At 41.0% G+C, this 14,423-nt stretch overlaps 1 protein-coding gene across 2 annotated transcripts in view; it reads right to left on the bottom strand.

The window, feature by feature from the left end:
- Positions 1-1,320: 1,320 nt before the first annotated feature.
- The window catches only part of LOC110510617 (intermediate conductance calcium-activated potassium channel protein 4), a 41,790-nt gene continuing 28,687 nt past the window's right edge, over positions 1,321-14,423 (bottom strand). The window contains exons 7-9 of one of the 2 annotated variants that reach the window (XM_036975405.1): positions 6,927-6,996; positions 5,156-5,322; positions 1,321-1,509 (exon numbers count right to left, since the gene is read on the bottom strand). In XM_036975405.1, coding sequence (XP_036831300.1) covers positions 1,506-1,509; positions 5,156-5,322; positions 6,927-6,996 — 241 coding nt within the window. In that variant the 3' untranslated portion in view covers positions 1,321-1,505. Of the gene's footprint in view, positions 1,510-5,155; positions 5,323-6,240; positions 6,399-6,926; positions 6,997-14,423 lie in introns of those variants that run through there. The other variant, XM_036975406.1, reaches the window with a different exon arrangement.

The following is a 14,423-nucleotide window of genomic DNA, read 5'->3' as shown; positions in this document are numbered from 1 at the left end:
CGTTTTTAGACTGATGATGTATTACCAATAGGCTGCCACAGAGACCCAAGAATATGAAATGATTCATTCATGCCAATGACTGGTGTGTGATTGTCATGCATGTACATATCCTCTGGGGGGAGCTGTCACATCAGAATTAGAATAACAGTGAGCAATGTCTCCATGTACTTTATGCAGGTTGACATTTATTGTCTTGAGTCTTGCCCTGGAAGCAGAACTGAGCGGTTTCCACTAAATGGGTGACTTACAAACTCAAAGTTGGCTATATTGTAAAAATTAATGAAAACAACAATTTGGCATTATGTTTAGCAGCGTGGTTGGGTTTCAAATCAGATGTTATGACTGTGGCTGTGCCAGCTAGTGACCACTGCAGATCTGCCTCCAGTACATGAGTTATCCCAATAAATATCAGCCTGCGTACTTTATTAGGCTATGCCACTTGTCTTGATCGTTATGAGAATAGCTTAACTATGTAAACTGACTGCTTCCCCATACAGTCATCCTTAAAACAACAATATATGTCGGGCTTTAACAGTCTAGATTAGTTATTTATGCGAAAGAGTCTCTGTTAAATTCAGTCTACTTTGGTAACTCCACAGTACCCTAGGGAGTGCTTGAGTGGGCGAGCGGGCAGCCCTTGAGATATGGCAACTGACTAGCAGTTTATCCCTCTGACTGAGGCCATGTGAAGAGAAATTGTTTTATTTCCTAATCCAACAAAATGGAGAGGATTAGAACAGTAAGAGAACAGAGATGTGTATTTTATAAGTGACCAGCAGCTCTCTCTAGTAATAAGGCAGTTGTCCCATACACTGGTGCCTCTGAGAATGTCACCTCTTTATACTTCCTGTTAGGAAAGACGTGTGGAATAACCATTGTGTTTTACTTGTGGAAAAATATATGATTGAAAGATGCTTTGAGGGAGGCTGTCAATACTGAGTGGCATTCAAAGTTCCCCTCACATTTAAAAACAGTGTTTAAACCTCTCGTTCCATAGGAACCAGGCATTATGTTTAGGAGACTCCAATGTAACTTGTAACAGTAATAGCAGGAGTTAGGGGACATACTTTACAGAGCCATCAGTGGGTGAACCCATAGAGCCCCTCCCTCTGAGATGACACAAGCTACAGAACCAGAGGCCATGTTACTGGAGTTCTTAATTGAGATTAACACAAAATGTTCTACATTAAACACATCTGATAAAAATACACCAGTCATCTATATCAGACCCCGCTGTAGTAAAATGAAGTCCTTTTTTGTCTTTACAAGTACGAGTCGTTGTGCGTAGGGTCCATTCAGCCGCTGGGTCAGAACATGATGCCAGCCGTGGTCCTGGCAGTAGTCCAAGTGGTGCAGCAGGCCAAATGTTAAATGCAGCTTTGGGGGGGGAAGAGGATTCCCATCCCGGTCTGATGGAAATTACAGAAGGCTGGTAGCATCCATATTTAGTCTTTGGGAAAGGCCTGCAGCGAGTGTGGTTCACCCAACCACCACACAGCCACGAGTCACCTGGAGAGAGAGAATAGTTAGAATCTACAGTGCAGGTTATTCTCCCAAGCATATTCATATCAAGTTTGGTTGTGATAGTTAAAGGTGCTAGACATTTTTTTATTTTATTTTTGCATTGTAATGTCAGAAAATGTACATAATATATCTGCACTAATAGTGGAATGATAGTGTTTCACACTATTACTTACCCACCAGTGTTGTGATTGGCAGGGATATTCGCCTATTGATTTCTACTGCCGGAGCGGCATCTGTTGTCAAACTGTGAAAGCTGTTTGGACTTTGGCTGTGTTATCTAGTTGACAAAACAAGCACTGAATAGTGTAGGGAGTCATTGTACCATCTAAATGTTGTGAAATATATTTTTCAATAATACAAAAATATATTTTTTTACAGCTGTTTAAAGATGGTGGGCCAAAACCGGAAGTAACAGTAACAATATTTTGTTATTGAAAATATATTTTGCAGTGATTTAGTGCCATGATTCCTTATACTATTCAGTGCTTGTTTTCTCACATAAACGGAAAATGCAACCAGGAAATGACAGAGCGATTTCCACTAGATAACACAGCCATAAAGTCAGAACAGCTTTGACAACAGATGCTTGGCTGGCTGGAGAAATCAATAGGTGAATATCACAACACTGGCAGATAAATAATACTGTGAAACACTATCAATCCACAATTAGTGCCAGATACTGTATATTATGGACATTTTCTGAAATTACACAAAAAAATCCCTATTTGTAGCACCTTTAAAGGTCTACTGTAAAAACTGCTTAGTTTGTGGTTGTGAAATGGTCTAATCTCAGGGTTGTGTTTGGGTTGTGGTTGTCTTACCTATACCTGATATACAGTAACGGTTGTGGTTGTGTGAGCTGTAGCTGATATGAGTTCTGTATTTGTATTTATTAAGGATCCCCATTAGCTGCTGCCAAGGCAGTAGCTACACTTCTCGGGGTCCAAACAAGATGAAGGCGATTACATCGCAAAAAATAAAACAGTACATCATACAACACATTATTACACCACTACTCTACCACTACATTCAGTATCTACAATACAAAATGGATAGTACCACAATACAACAACATTACAATGTGTGTGCGTCTCTTTACAGTCCACATTGTTCCATAAGGTGTAGTTTTATCTGTTTTTCAAATCATATTTTTACTGCTTGCATGAGTTAATTGATGTGCAATAGAGTTCCATGTAGTTATGGCTCTGTGTAGTACTGTGCCTTTATCGGTGTCTGTTCTGGACTTGGAGACTGAAGAGACCCCAGGTGGTATGTCTTGTGGGGTATGCATGGGTGTCTGAGCTGTGTGCTAGTCACTTGAACAGACAGCTTGGTGCTTTCATCATTTCATCATTATACCTCTCACAAAGACAAGTAGTACTAGTGATGCAGTCAACGCACACTTTCCTGTAGGCTTACATTGAAGAGATGGCAAATAGGAGTGGCAATATAGTCCACCATCATCCTTAGTAATTTTCCATCCAAGTTGTCAGACCCAGGTGGTTTGTCATTGTTGATAGACAACAATCATTTTTTCACCTCTTCCACACACACTTTACAGAATTCAAAATTACAACATTTGTCCTTCAGAATTTAGTCAGTTATTCATGGATGTGTAAGGGCAGAGTTTGTTGTTGGTTACATGCCTACATTTTCTAATCTTGCCAATGAAAAAAAATCATTAAAATAGTTGGCAATATCAGTGGGTTTTGTGATGAATAAGCCATCTGATTCAATGAGCTGAGTTTGGCTTTTTGCCCAAAATTTCATTAAGGTGCTCCAAAGCTTTTTACTGTCATCCTTTATATCATTTATCTTTGTTTCATAGTAAAAAAAAATCTTATTTTTGTTTAGTTAAGCAACATTTTTTATTTTATTTAACCTTTATTTAATTATGGAAGTCAGTTAAGAACAGATTCTTATTTACAATGTTAGCCTACCAAAAGTCAAAAGGCCTCATGCGGGGATGGAGGCTGGGATTAAAAATATAGGACAAAACACACATCACGACGAGAGACACTACATAAAGAGAGACCGAAGACAACACATCATGGCAGGATCGCATGACAACACAGCATGGTAGCAACACATGACAACAATACTCAATTTATAAGTTTGCCAATCGGCTGTGCAGCTAGACTTATTTGCCATTCCTTTTGCCTCCTCCCTCTCAACCAGGGATTTAACCGTTTTTTACATTCATTTTCCTAACGGGTGAATGCTTATTAGTAACTGGAATAAGCAATTTCATAAAGTGCAATGTCCAGTTGCTCCTCATTACAAACCACAGACCAGCAAATATTATTTACATCTTCAACATAGGAATCATTACAAAACCTCGGTAGGATCTCTTATACACTATATTAGGCCCAGCCTTTGGTTTTCCTAGATATAACTTCTATATTTTGATCACTATATCTGATGAATGTGTAGATTTCTGCAGCATCAGTAAAGATTTGATCAAGCCATTTGGATGATTTAATTCCTGCGCTGTTTGTAAATACAGTGGTAGGTTGATTGTTAAGCTGAACCAGGTTGCAGGCACTTGTTATCGTTTGAGGCTTTGTCTTGAGTGGACAGCTTGATGAATGCCCGTACATTTTTAGGTTACCCAGAAAATATACCTGTCTGTTGATATCACATACATTATCAAGCATTTCACACATATTGTCCAGATAGTGACTGTTAGCACTTGGTTGGATTGTGGTTGATATACATACCTGATATACAGTATGTGATGTGGTTGTGTTAGCTATACCTGATTTCAGGGTTGGGGTTGTGTTAGCTGTACCCGATTTCAGGGTTGGGGTTGTGTTAGCTATACCCGATCTCAGGGTTGGGGTTGTGTTAGCTATACCTGATCTCAGGGTTGGGGTTGTGTTAGCTGTACCTGATTTCAGGGTTGGGGTTGTGTTAGCTATACCCGATTTCAGGGTTGGGGTTGTGTTAGCTATACCCGATTTCAGGGTTGGGGTTGTGTTAGCTGTACCCAATTTCGGGGTTGTGTTAGCTGTACCTGATCTCAGGGTTGGGGTTGTGTTAGCTATACCTGATCTCAGGGTTGGGGTTGTGTTAGCTATACCTGATCTCAGGGTTGGGGTTGTGTTAGCTATACCCGATCTCAGGGTTGGGGTTGTGTTAGCTGTACCTGATCTCAGGGTTGGGGTTGTGTTAGCTATACCTGATCTCAGGGTTGGGGTTGTGTTAGCTATACCCGATCTCAGGGTTGGGGTTGTGTTTGCTGTACCCGATTTCAGGGTTGGGGTTGTGTTAGCTGTACCTGATCTTGGGGTTGTGTTAGCTATACCTGATCTCAGGGTTGGGGTTGTGTTAGCTATACCTGATCTCAGGGTTGGGGTTGTGTTAGCTATACCTGATCTCAGGGTTGGGGTTGTGTTAGCTATACCTGATCTCAGGGTTGGGGTTGTGTTAGCTGTACCTGATCTCAGGGTTGGGGTTGTGTTAGCTGTACCTGATTTCAGGGTTGGGGTTGTGTTAGCTATACCTGATATCAGGGTTGGGGTTGTGTTAGCTGTACCTGATCTCAGGGTTGGGGTTGTGTTAGCTGTACCTGATATTGGGGTTGTGTTAGCTGTACCTGATCTCAGGGTTGGGGTTGTGTTAGCTGTACCTGATTTCAGGGTTGCGGTAGCACAGGGCCTGTGCCAGCAGCTCAGAGGTCTGTTGGAAGCAGTGGCTTAGCTCATCTAACTTCTGCTCCATGGAGATGATACGCTGCTCCAGCTCCCGGTAAGAGTTGTTCCAGTTCGCACTCAAGTCGCACATGATCATCTGCATCTGTTCACCATCAATCAACCAACCAAACAAACATGATAATCTGCATCTGTTCACCATCAATCAACCAAACAACCGACCAACCAACCAAACATGATCATCTGCATCTGTTCACCATCAATCAACCAAACATGATCATCTGCATCTGTTCACCATCAATCAACCAACCAAACATGATCATCTGCATCTGTTAACCAACCAAACAAACAACCAAACATGATCATCTGTTCACCATCAATCAACCAACCAAACAAACATGATCATCTGCATCTGTTCACCATCAATCAACCAACCAACCAAACAAACAACCAAACATGATCATCTGTTCACCATCAATCAACCAACCAAACAATCAACCAAACAAACAAACAACCAAACATGATCATCTGTTCACCATCAATCAACCAACCAAACAATCAACCAAACATGATCATCTACATCTGTTCACCATCAATCAACCAACCAAACATGATCACCTGCATCTGTTAACCATCAATCAACCAACCAAACAACCAAACATGATAATCTGCATCTGTTCACCATTAATCAATCAACCAACCAAACAAACAACCAAACATGATCATCTACATCTGTTCACCATCAATCAACCAACCAAACATGATCACCTGCATCTGTTAACCATCAATCAACCAACCAAACAACCAAACATGATCATCTGCATCTGTTCACCATCAACCAACCAAACAAACAACCAAACATGATCATCTGCATCTGTTCACCATCAATCAACCAACCAAACAATCAACCAAACAAACAAACAACCAAACATGATCATCTGTTCACCATCAATCAACCAACCAAACAATCAACCAAACATGATCATCTACATCTGTTCACCATCAATCAACCAACCAAACATGATCATCTGTATCTGTTCACCATCAATCAACCAAACAGACCATTCACCCAATGCTAGTTGTTTTGTGTTTTTTATCGTTATTTGTCATAACAACACAAGCATGCCAAACAAAATCCAAACATGGAAATGAGATAAACCCAGACTTAACCCCGGATGAGCTGAGAGTGACAGTGGCAACTCTCTTGGGGGAAACAACTCCCTAGGGTAGTTAAAACACAGAGGGGAACCACATATGACACATGTACATATCTCCCTCCTAAAACTGTCTCCTGTGACCGTTTCTTCCTCATGAACTGGTTCCTGTGTTCGATATACATATGAGCTGGACTTGCACAAATATATTGATAAATGTAATTAATAAAAGTGCTCACTACCCATTAACTATAGCCATTTTCTATAGATGTGCATTCTTTGCCAGGTATACTGCCCATTAGGTAAAAAGCTCTGAGTCTAGGATTACATCACAGAGTGACTTGAACCTTCTGCTAGAACTCATGGCTGTTTTATAGAGTTTTATGTGTCTTTTACAGACATTTTATGTGTCTCAACACCTAGTAATAAATTACACAGCAACTTTAATATACTGGATAATGGTCTGTGTAAGAGTGTAGTTATTACCTGGATCTGGGTTATCCTGCGCGTGGTGTGTGTGTGTGTGTGTGTCAAATATGTCGACACAGCTCTGCCGTGAGTTGTTCTAGCCTACTGTATGGTGTGGTTGGTTTACCTTGGGCAGGTCGACCATCTCACTGGCGTAATCTCTCAGCTTCCTTTGTTTAAGGCGCAGGTGCCGGAATCTGTCCAAAACAGACAAAGGACATAGCAACATCTTAGTATGATAACAGTGTGATAGAGACCTTAAATAAATGCCTGGGCCTGAAGTGAGAAACTGTCATTACTGCCACTTCTACCCATTACAGTATAGATTTGATTGGGTAGTGTGTGCGCTATAGAGGGTCCCCTTCACTGAACATACACAACACCCCTTATACTAACAATTACACAATCCTTTGGCTTTGAGAAAAGCTGAGCTACATAATAAACAGTTGCTTCAGGCTTAAAAAGGCAATCAGCTATAGAAACAAGAACATAGGGTTCTCCCTCCCCCTGTTTCGGTAGTTGAGGGAAGGAGCTGTAGAAATGAAACCACTCACATTCATAGACAGGGCTATGGATGCAAGAACTGACCATCCATGCTATCAAAATTATAGTTTTAACTATGTTTGTTTACATTTACTTTGTTTAAAAACATTGGAGCATAACTAGCTTATATTTTGGGTTCTGATGAGGCACAACAGTTGAACTAAACTGATGAGGTATTTATAAGTCATACTCTTCAAGAATCAATGGTTAGGGGAGACCGGGGTTGGTTGTCAAACATTATACTCTTGTGTGTATTTCTCAGCACTAGTATATCTTACAAGACTATTTTTTAATATTAGGAGAAGGACCAAGGTCTTCGGTTGAAATGGGGACCCTTTTTATCCTCATATCTTATTCTAACATGGAGTTCTAAGCCATCAAACACACTCTGTCCACTTGTGACAACTAACCCCATCGTGGGGATGGATGTCACACAATATGTTGTTGGTTTTCACAATGTTTGCTAGTAGTTTATTCATTTTGTAACAGGAAATGAAGCAATATAACATATCGAAATAATTCCACAGGGATTCTGGCCCATGTTGACTCCAATACTTCCCACACTTGTGTCAAGTTGGCTGGATGTCCTTTGTGTGGTGGACCATTCTTGATACACAAGGGAAACTGTTGAGCGTTAAAACCCCAGCAGCGCTGCAGTTCTTGATACAAACTGATGTGCCTGGCACCTACTAACATACCCCGTTTAAATATTTTATCTTGCCCATTCACCCTCTGAATGGCACACATACACAATCCATGTCTCAATTGTGTCAAGTCAACTCCCCTTCACCCTACTGATTGAAGTGAATTTAACAATTGACATCAATAAGGGATCATAGATTTCACCTTGATTCACCTGGTCAGTCTATGCCATGGAAAGAGCAGGTGTTCTTAATGTTTGTATACTCAGTGTATATTCATATTATTATATACAGTACAGTTAAATCAGATCTTTAGAAAGAGGAGAGGCGCTGTGATACAATACTGTATGTTTATTATAAGTTTTTTAAAGCTAAACTTGCTTTTTGCCTGAGTAACCTCTGGTGGCAGAGCATTCCACTATGACATGGCGCTATACATAACTAAGCAACGGATAAAATCTGTTTTTGGTTTGGGTACCATGAAGAAAACCCATAGTGGCATGTCTGGTGGGGAATGTGTCTTTTTCAAGTGTATGTAAATAGATTATACAAGTGGTTAGGCATATTGCAACACACAAATGTTTCTTCAAAAGACTAGACGAGAGTAGTCAATTTCTCCTCAACCATGAGACCATCATGCATGTTGTTGATGTTAGTTCTGTTTGTGCAGTTAAGTTCAAGGCACACTGCTTTGTTTTGAGCCAGCTGCAGCTTTGCTAGGTCTTTCTTTGCTGAACCTGACCATAACACCAGACAGTAATTAAGATGGGACAAGATCAGAGCCTGAACAACTAGTACAGTTGATCTTTGTGTCACAAACGCAGAACATATTTTTATAACAACTTTGTCAATATAACTTGAACTTGATAACATAGGTTACTCCCTGGAGTTCAGCTTCTTCAACTTGTTCAATGGTCACATCCTGGTCACATCCTGCACAACTCCAGTTGAGGTTTAGGTCTAAGAGAATGCTTTTAACCAAATACAATGCTTTTGGTTTTAGATGTATTTAAGGCCAGTTTATTGTTAATTACCCACTCTGACTGTAACTCTTTACTAAGAGCCTCAGTGAGCTCACTGGCTGTAGGTGCTTATGTATAGAGTGTGCATTCTTGTAAACAATAGAGAATAGTAACAGCCCAAGGCAACTGCCATGATGGATACCACACTGTACATACAGTTGAAGTCGGACGTTTACATACAGTCGTGACCAAAAGTTTTAAGAATGACCCAAATATTAATTTTCACAAAGTTTGCTGCTTCAGTGTCTTTAGATATTTTTGTCAGATGTTACTATGGAATACTGAAGTATAATTACAAGCATTTCATAAGTGTCAAAGGCTTTTATTGACAATTACATGAAGTTGATGCAAAGAGTCAATATTTGCAGTGTTGACCCTTCTTTTTCAAGACCTCTGCAATCCGCCCTGGAATGCTGTCAATTAACTTCTGGGCCACATCCTGACTGATGGCAGCCCATTCTTGCATAATCAATGCTTGGAGTTTGTCAGAATTTGTGGGTTTTTGTTTGTCCACGCACCTCTTGAGGATTGACCACAAGTTCTCAATGGGATTAAGGTCTGGGGAGTTTCCTGGCCATGGACCCAAAATATCGATGTTTTGTTCCCCGAGCCACTTAGTTATCACTTTTGCCTTATGGCAAGGTGCTCCATCATGCTGGAAAAGGCATTGTTCGTCACCAAACTGTTCCTGGATGGTTGGAAGAAGTTGCTCTCGGAGGATGTGTTGGTACCATTCTTTATTCATGGCTGTGTTCTTAGGCAAAATTGTGAGAGAGCCCACTCCCTTGGCTGAGAAGCAACCCCACACATGAATGGCCTCAGGATGCTTTACTGTTGGCATGACACAGGACTGATGGTAGCGCTCACCTTGTCTTCTCCGGACAAGCTTTTTTCCAGATGCCCCAAACAATCGGAAAGGGGATTCATCAGAGAACATGACTTTACCCCAGTCCTCAGCAGTCCAATCCCTGTACCTTTTGCAGAATATCAGTCCGTCCCTGATGTTTTTCCTGGAGAGAAGTGGCTTCGTTGCTGCCCTTCTTGACACCAGGAAAACCTCCAAAAGTCTTTGCCTCACTCTGCGTGCAGATGCACTCACACCTGCCTGCTGCCATTCCTGAGCAAGCTCTGTACTGGTGGTACCCTGATCCCACAGCTGAATCAACTTTAGGACATGGTCCTGGTGCTTGCTGGGCTTTCTTGGGCGCCCTGAAGCCTTCTTCACAACAATTGAACCGCTCTCCTTGAAGTTCTTGATGATCCGATAAATGGTTGATTTTGGTGCAATCTGACTGGCAGCAATAACCTTGCCTGTGAAGCCCTTTTTGTGCAAAACAATGATGATGGCACGTGTTTCATTGCAGGTAACCATGATTGACAGAGGAAGAACAATGATTCCAAGCACCACCCTCCTTTTGAAGCTTCCAGTCTGTTATTCGAACTCAATCAGAATGACAGAGTGATCTCCAGCCTTGTCCTCGTCAACACTCACACCTGTGTTAACGAGAGAACCACTGACATGATGTCAGCTGGTCCTTTTCTGGCAGGGCTGAAATGCAGTGGAAATGTTTTTGGGGGGATTCAGTTAATTTTGCATGGCAAAGAGGGACTTTGCAATTAATTGCAATTCATCTGATCACTCTTCATAACATTCTGGAGTATATGCAAATTGCCATCATACAAACTGAGGCAGCAGACTTTGTGAAAATACAGTGCCTTGCGAAAGTATTCAGCCCCCTTGAACTTTGCGACCTTTTGCCACATTTCAGGCTTCAAACATAAAGATATAAAACTGTATTTTTTTGTGAAGAATCAACAACAAGTGGGACACAATCATGAAGTGGAACGACATTTATTGGATATTTCAAACTTTTTTAACCAATCAAAAACTGAAAAATTGGGCGTGCAAAATTATTCAGCCCCCTTAAGTTAATACTTTGTAGCGCCACCTTTTGCTGCGATTACAGCTGTAAGTCGCTTGGGGTATGTCTCTATCAGTTTTGCACATCGAGAGACTGAAATGTTTTCCCATTCCTCCTTGCAAAACAGCTCGAGCTCAGTGAGGTTGGATGGAGAGCATTTGTGAACAGCAGTTTTCAGTTCTTTCCACAGATTCTCGATTGGATTCAGGTCTGGACTTTGACTTGGCCATTCTAACACCTGGATATGTTTATTTTTGAACCATTCCAATGTAGATTTTGCTTTATGTTTTGGATCATTGTCTTGTTGGAAGACAAATCTCCGTCCCAGTCTCAGGTCTTTTGCAGACTCCATCAGGTTTTCTTCCAGAATGGTCCTGTATTTGGCTCCATCCATCTTCCCATCAATTTTAACCATCTTCCCTGTCCCTGCTGAAGAAAAGCAGGCCCAAACCATGATGCTGCCACCACCATGTTTGACAGTGGGGATGGTGTGTTCAGCTGTGTTGCTTTTACGCCAAACAGAACGTTTTGCATTCTTGCCAAAAAGTTACATTTTGGTTTCATCTGACCAGAGCACCTTCTTCCACATGTTTGGTGTGTCTCCCAGGTGGCTTGTGGCAAACTTTAAACAACACTTTTTATGGATATCTTTAAGAAATGGCTTTCTTCTTGCCACTCTTCCATAAAGGCCAGATTTGTGCAATATACGACTGATTGTTGTCCTATGGACAGAGTCTCCCACCTCAGCTGTAGATCTCTGCAGTTCATCCAGAGTGATCATGGGCCTCTTGGCTGCATCTCTGATCAGTCTTCTCCTTGTATGAGCTGAAAGTTTAGAGGGACGGCCAGGTCTTGGTAGATTTGCAGTGGTCTGATACTCCTTCCATTTCAATATTATCGCTTGCACAGTGCTCCTTGGGATGTTTAAAGCTTGGGAAATCTTTTTGTATCCAAATCCGGCTTTAAACTTCTTCACAACAGTATCTCGGACCTGCCTGGTGTGTTCCTTGTTCTTCATGATGCTCTCTGCGCTTTTAACGGACCTCTGAGACTATCACAGTGCAGGTGCATTTATACGGAGACTTGATTACACACAGGTGGATTGTATTTATCATCATTAGTCATTTAGGTCAACATTGGATCATTCAGAGATCCTCACTGAACTTCTGGAGAGAGTTTGCTGCACTGAAAGTAAAGGGGCTGAATAATTTTGCACGCCCAATTTTTCAGTTTTTGATTTGTTAAAAAAGTTTGAAATATCCAATAAATGTCGTTCCACTTCATGATTGTGTCCCACTTGTTGTTGATTCTTCACAAAAAAATACAGTTTTATATCTTTATGTTTGAAGCCTGAAATGTGGCAAAAGGTCGCAAAGTTCAAGGGGGCCGAATACTTTCGCAAGGCACTGTAGATATTTGTGTCATTCTCAAAACTTTTGGCCACGACTGTACACCTTAGCCAAATACATTTAAACTCAGTTTTTCACAATTCCTGACATTTAATCCTAGTAAATATTCCCTGTCTTAGGTCAGTTAGGATCACCACTTCATTTTAAGAATGTGAAATGTCAGAATAATACTAGAAATAACTATTTATTTCAGCTTTTATTTCTTTCATCACATTCCCAGTGGGTCAGAAGTTTACATAGAATCAATTAGTATTTGGTAGCATTGCCTTTAAATTGTTTAACTTGGGTCAAACATTTCGGGTAGCCTTCCACAAGCTTCCCACAATAAATTGGGTGAATTTTGGCCTATTCCTCCTGACAGAGCTGGTGTAACTGAGTCAGGTTTGTAGTCCTCCGTGCTCGCACACACTTTTTCAGTTCTGCCCACAAATGTTCTATAGGATTGAGGTCAGGGCTTTGTGATGGCCACTCCAATACCTTGACTTTGTTGTCCTTAAGCCATTTTGCCACAACTTTGGAAGTATGCTTGGGGTCATTGTCCATTTGGAAGACCCATTTGCGACCAAGCATTAACTTCCTGACTCTGTCTTGAGATGTTGCTTCAATATATCCACATAATTTTCCTTCCTTGTGATGCCATCTAATTTGTGAAGTGCACCAGTCCCTCCTGCAGCAAAGCACCCTCACAACATGATGCTGCCACCCATGTGCTTCGCGGTTGGGATGGTGTTCTTCGGCTTGCAAGCCTCCCCCTTTTTACTCCAAACATAACGATGGTCATTATGGCCAAACAGTTCTATTTTTGTTTCATCAGACCAGAGTACATTTCTCCAAATAGTCCGATCTTTGTCCCCATGTGCAGTTGCAAACCGTAGTCTGACTTTTTTATGGCGGTTTGGAGCAGTGGCTACTTCTTTGCTGAGCGGCCTTTCAGGCTATGTTGATATAGGACTCGTTTTACTGTGGATATAGATACTTTTGAACCTGTTTCCTCCAGCATCTTCACAAGGTCCTTTGCTGTTGTTCTGGGATTGATTTGCGCTTTTCGCACCAAAGTACGTTCATCTCTAGGAGACAGAACGTGTCTCCTTCCTGAGCAGTATGATGGCTGCATGGTCCCATGGTGTTTATACTTGCGTACTATTGTTTGTACAGATGAACGTGGTACCTTCAGACGTTTGGAAATTGCTCCCAAGGATGAAGCACACTTGTGGAGGTCTATATATGTTTTTCTAGGGTCTTGGCTGATTTCTTTTGATTTTCCCATGATGTCAAGCAAAGAGGCACTGAGTTTGAAGGCAGGCCTTGAAATACATCCACAGGTACACCTCCAATTGACTCAAATGATGTCAGAAGCTTCTAAAGCCATGACATAATTTTCTGGAATTTTCCAAGCTGTTTAAAGGCACAGTCAACTTAGTGTATGTAAACTTCTAACCCACTGAAATTGTGATACAGTGAATTATACTGTAAGTGAAATAATCTGTCTGAAAACAATTGTTGGAAATATTACTTGTGTCATGCACAAAGTAGATGTCCTAACCGACTTGCCAAAACTATAGTTTATTAACAAGAAATGTGTGGAGTGATTGAAAAACTAGTTTTAATGACTCCAACCTAAGTGTTTGTAAACTTCTGACTGTATCTGATGTTGGAGAAGCTTCCATTGAAGAATACTCTCTGAGTTCTGTTTGATTAGTAACTCTCAAACCGTATGATGGCAGGTGATGTAAAGCCATAACAAGTTTTTTCAATACGAATGATGATCAATAACATCAAAGGCTGCACTGAAATCTAATAATACAGCTCCAACTATCATCTTACGATCCATTTATTTTAGCCAATCATCAGCCATCTTAGTCAGTGCAGTACAAGTTGAGTGCCCTTCCCTATATGCACACTGAAAGTCAGTAGTTAACTTCCCCTGGGGAGACTGGATGTGGCATCTGCAGGTTGACCCTTTTAAGTTTATCGTGTTTGGCTCTTAGATACTGTCAATAACTCAACATCCAGGAGCCCTGCTTTGTGCTCAGAATGGGTAGATTGGAGAAATGTCTGTTGCTCCAATGTTTTCAACGTTTAGGGTT

The sequence above is a fragment of the Oncorhynchus mykiss genome, chromosome 3 (assembly GCF_013265735.2).
Source record: "Oncorhynchus mykiss isolate Arlee chromosome 3, USDA_OmykA_1.1, whole genome shotgun sequence".
Classification (NCBI taxonomy): Eukaryota; Metazoa; Chordata; class Actinopteri; order Salmoniformes; family Salmonidae; genus Oncorhynchus; species Oncorhynchus mykiss.
The sequence above is the reverse complement of the archived record's forward strand: the minus strand, read 5'-3'. Positions and strand labels throughout refer to the sequence as shown.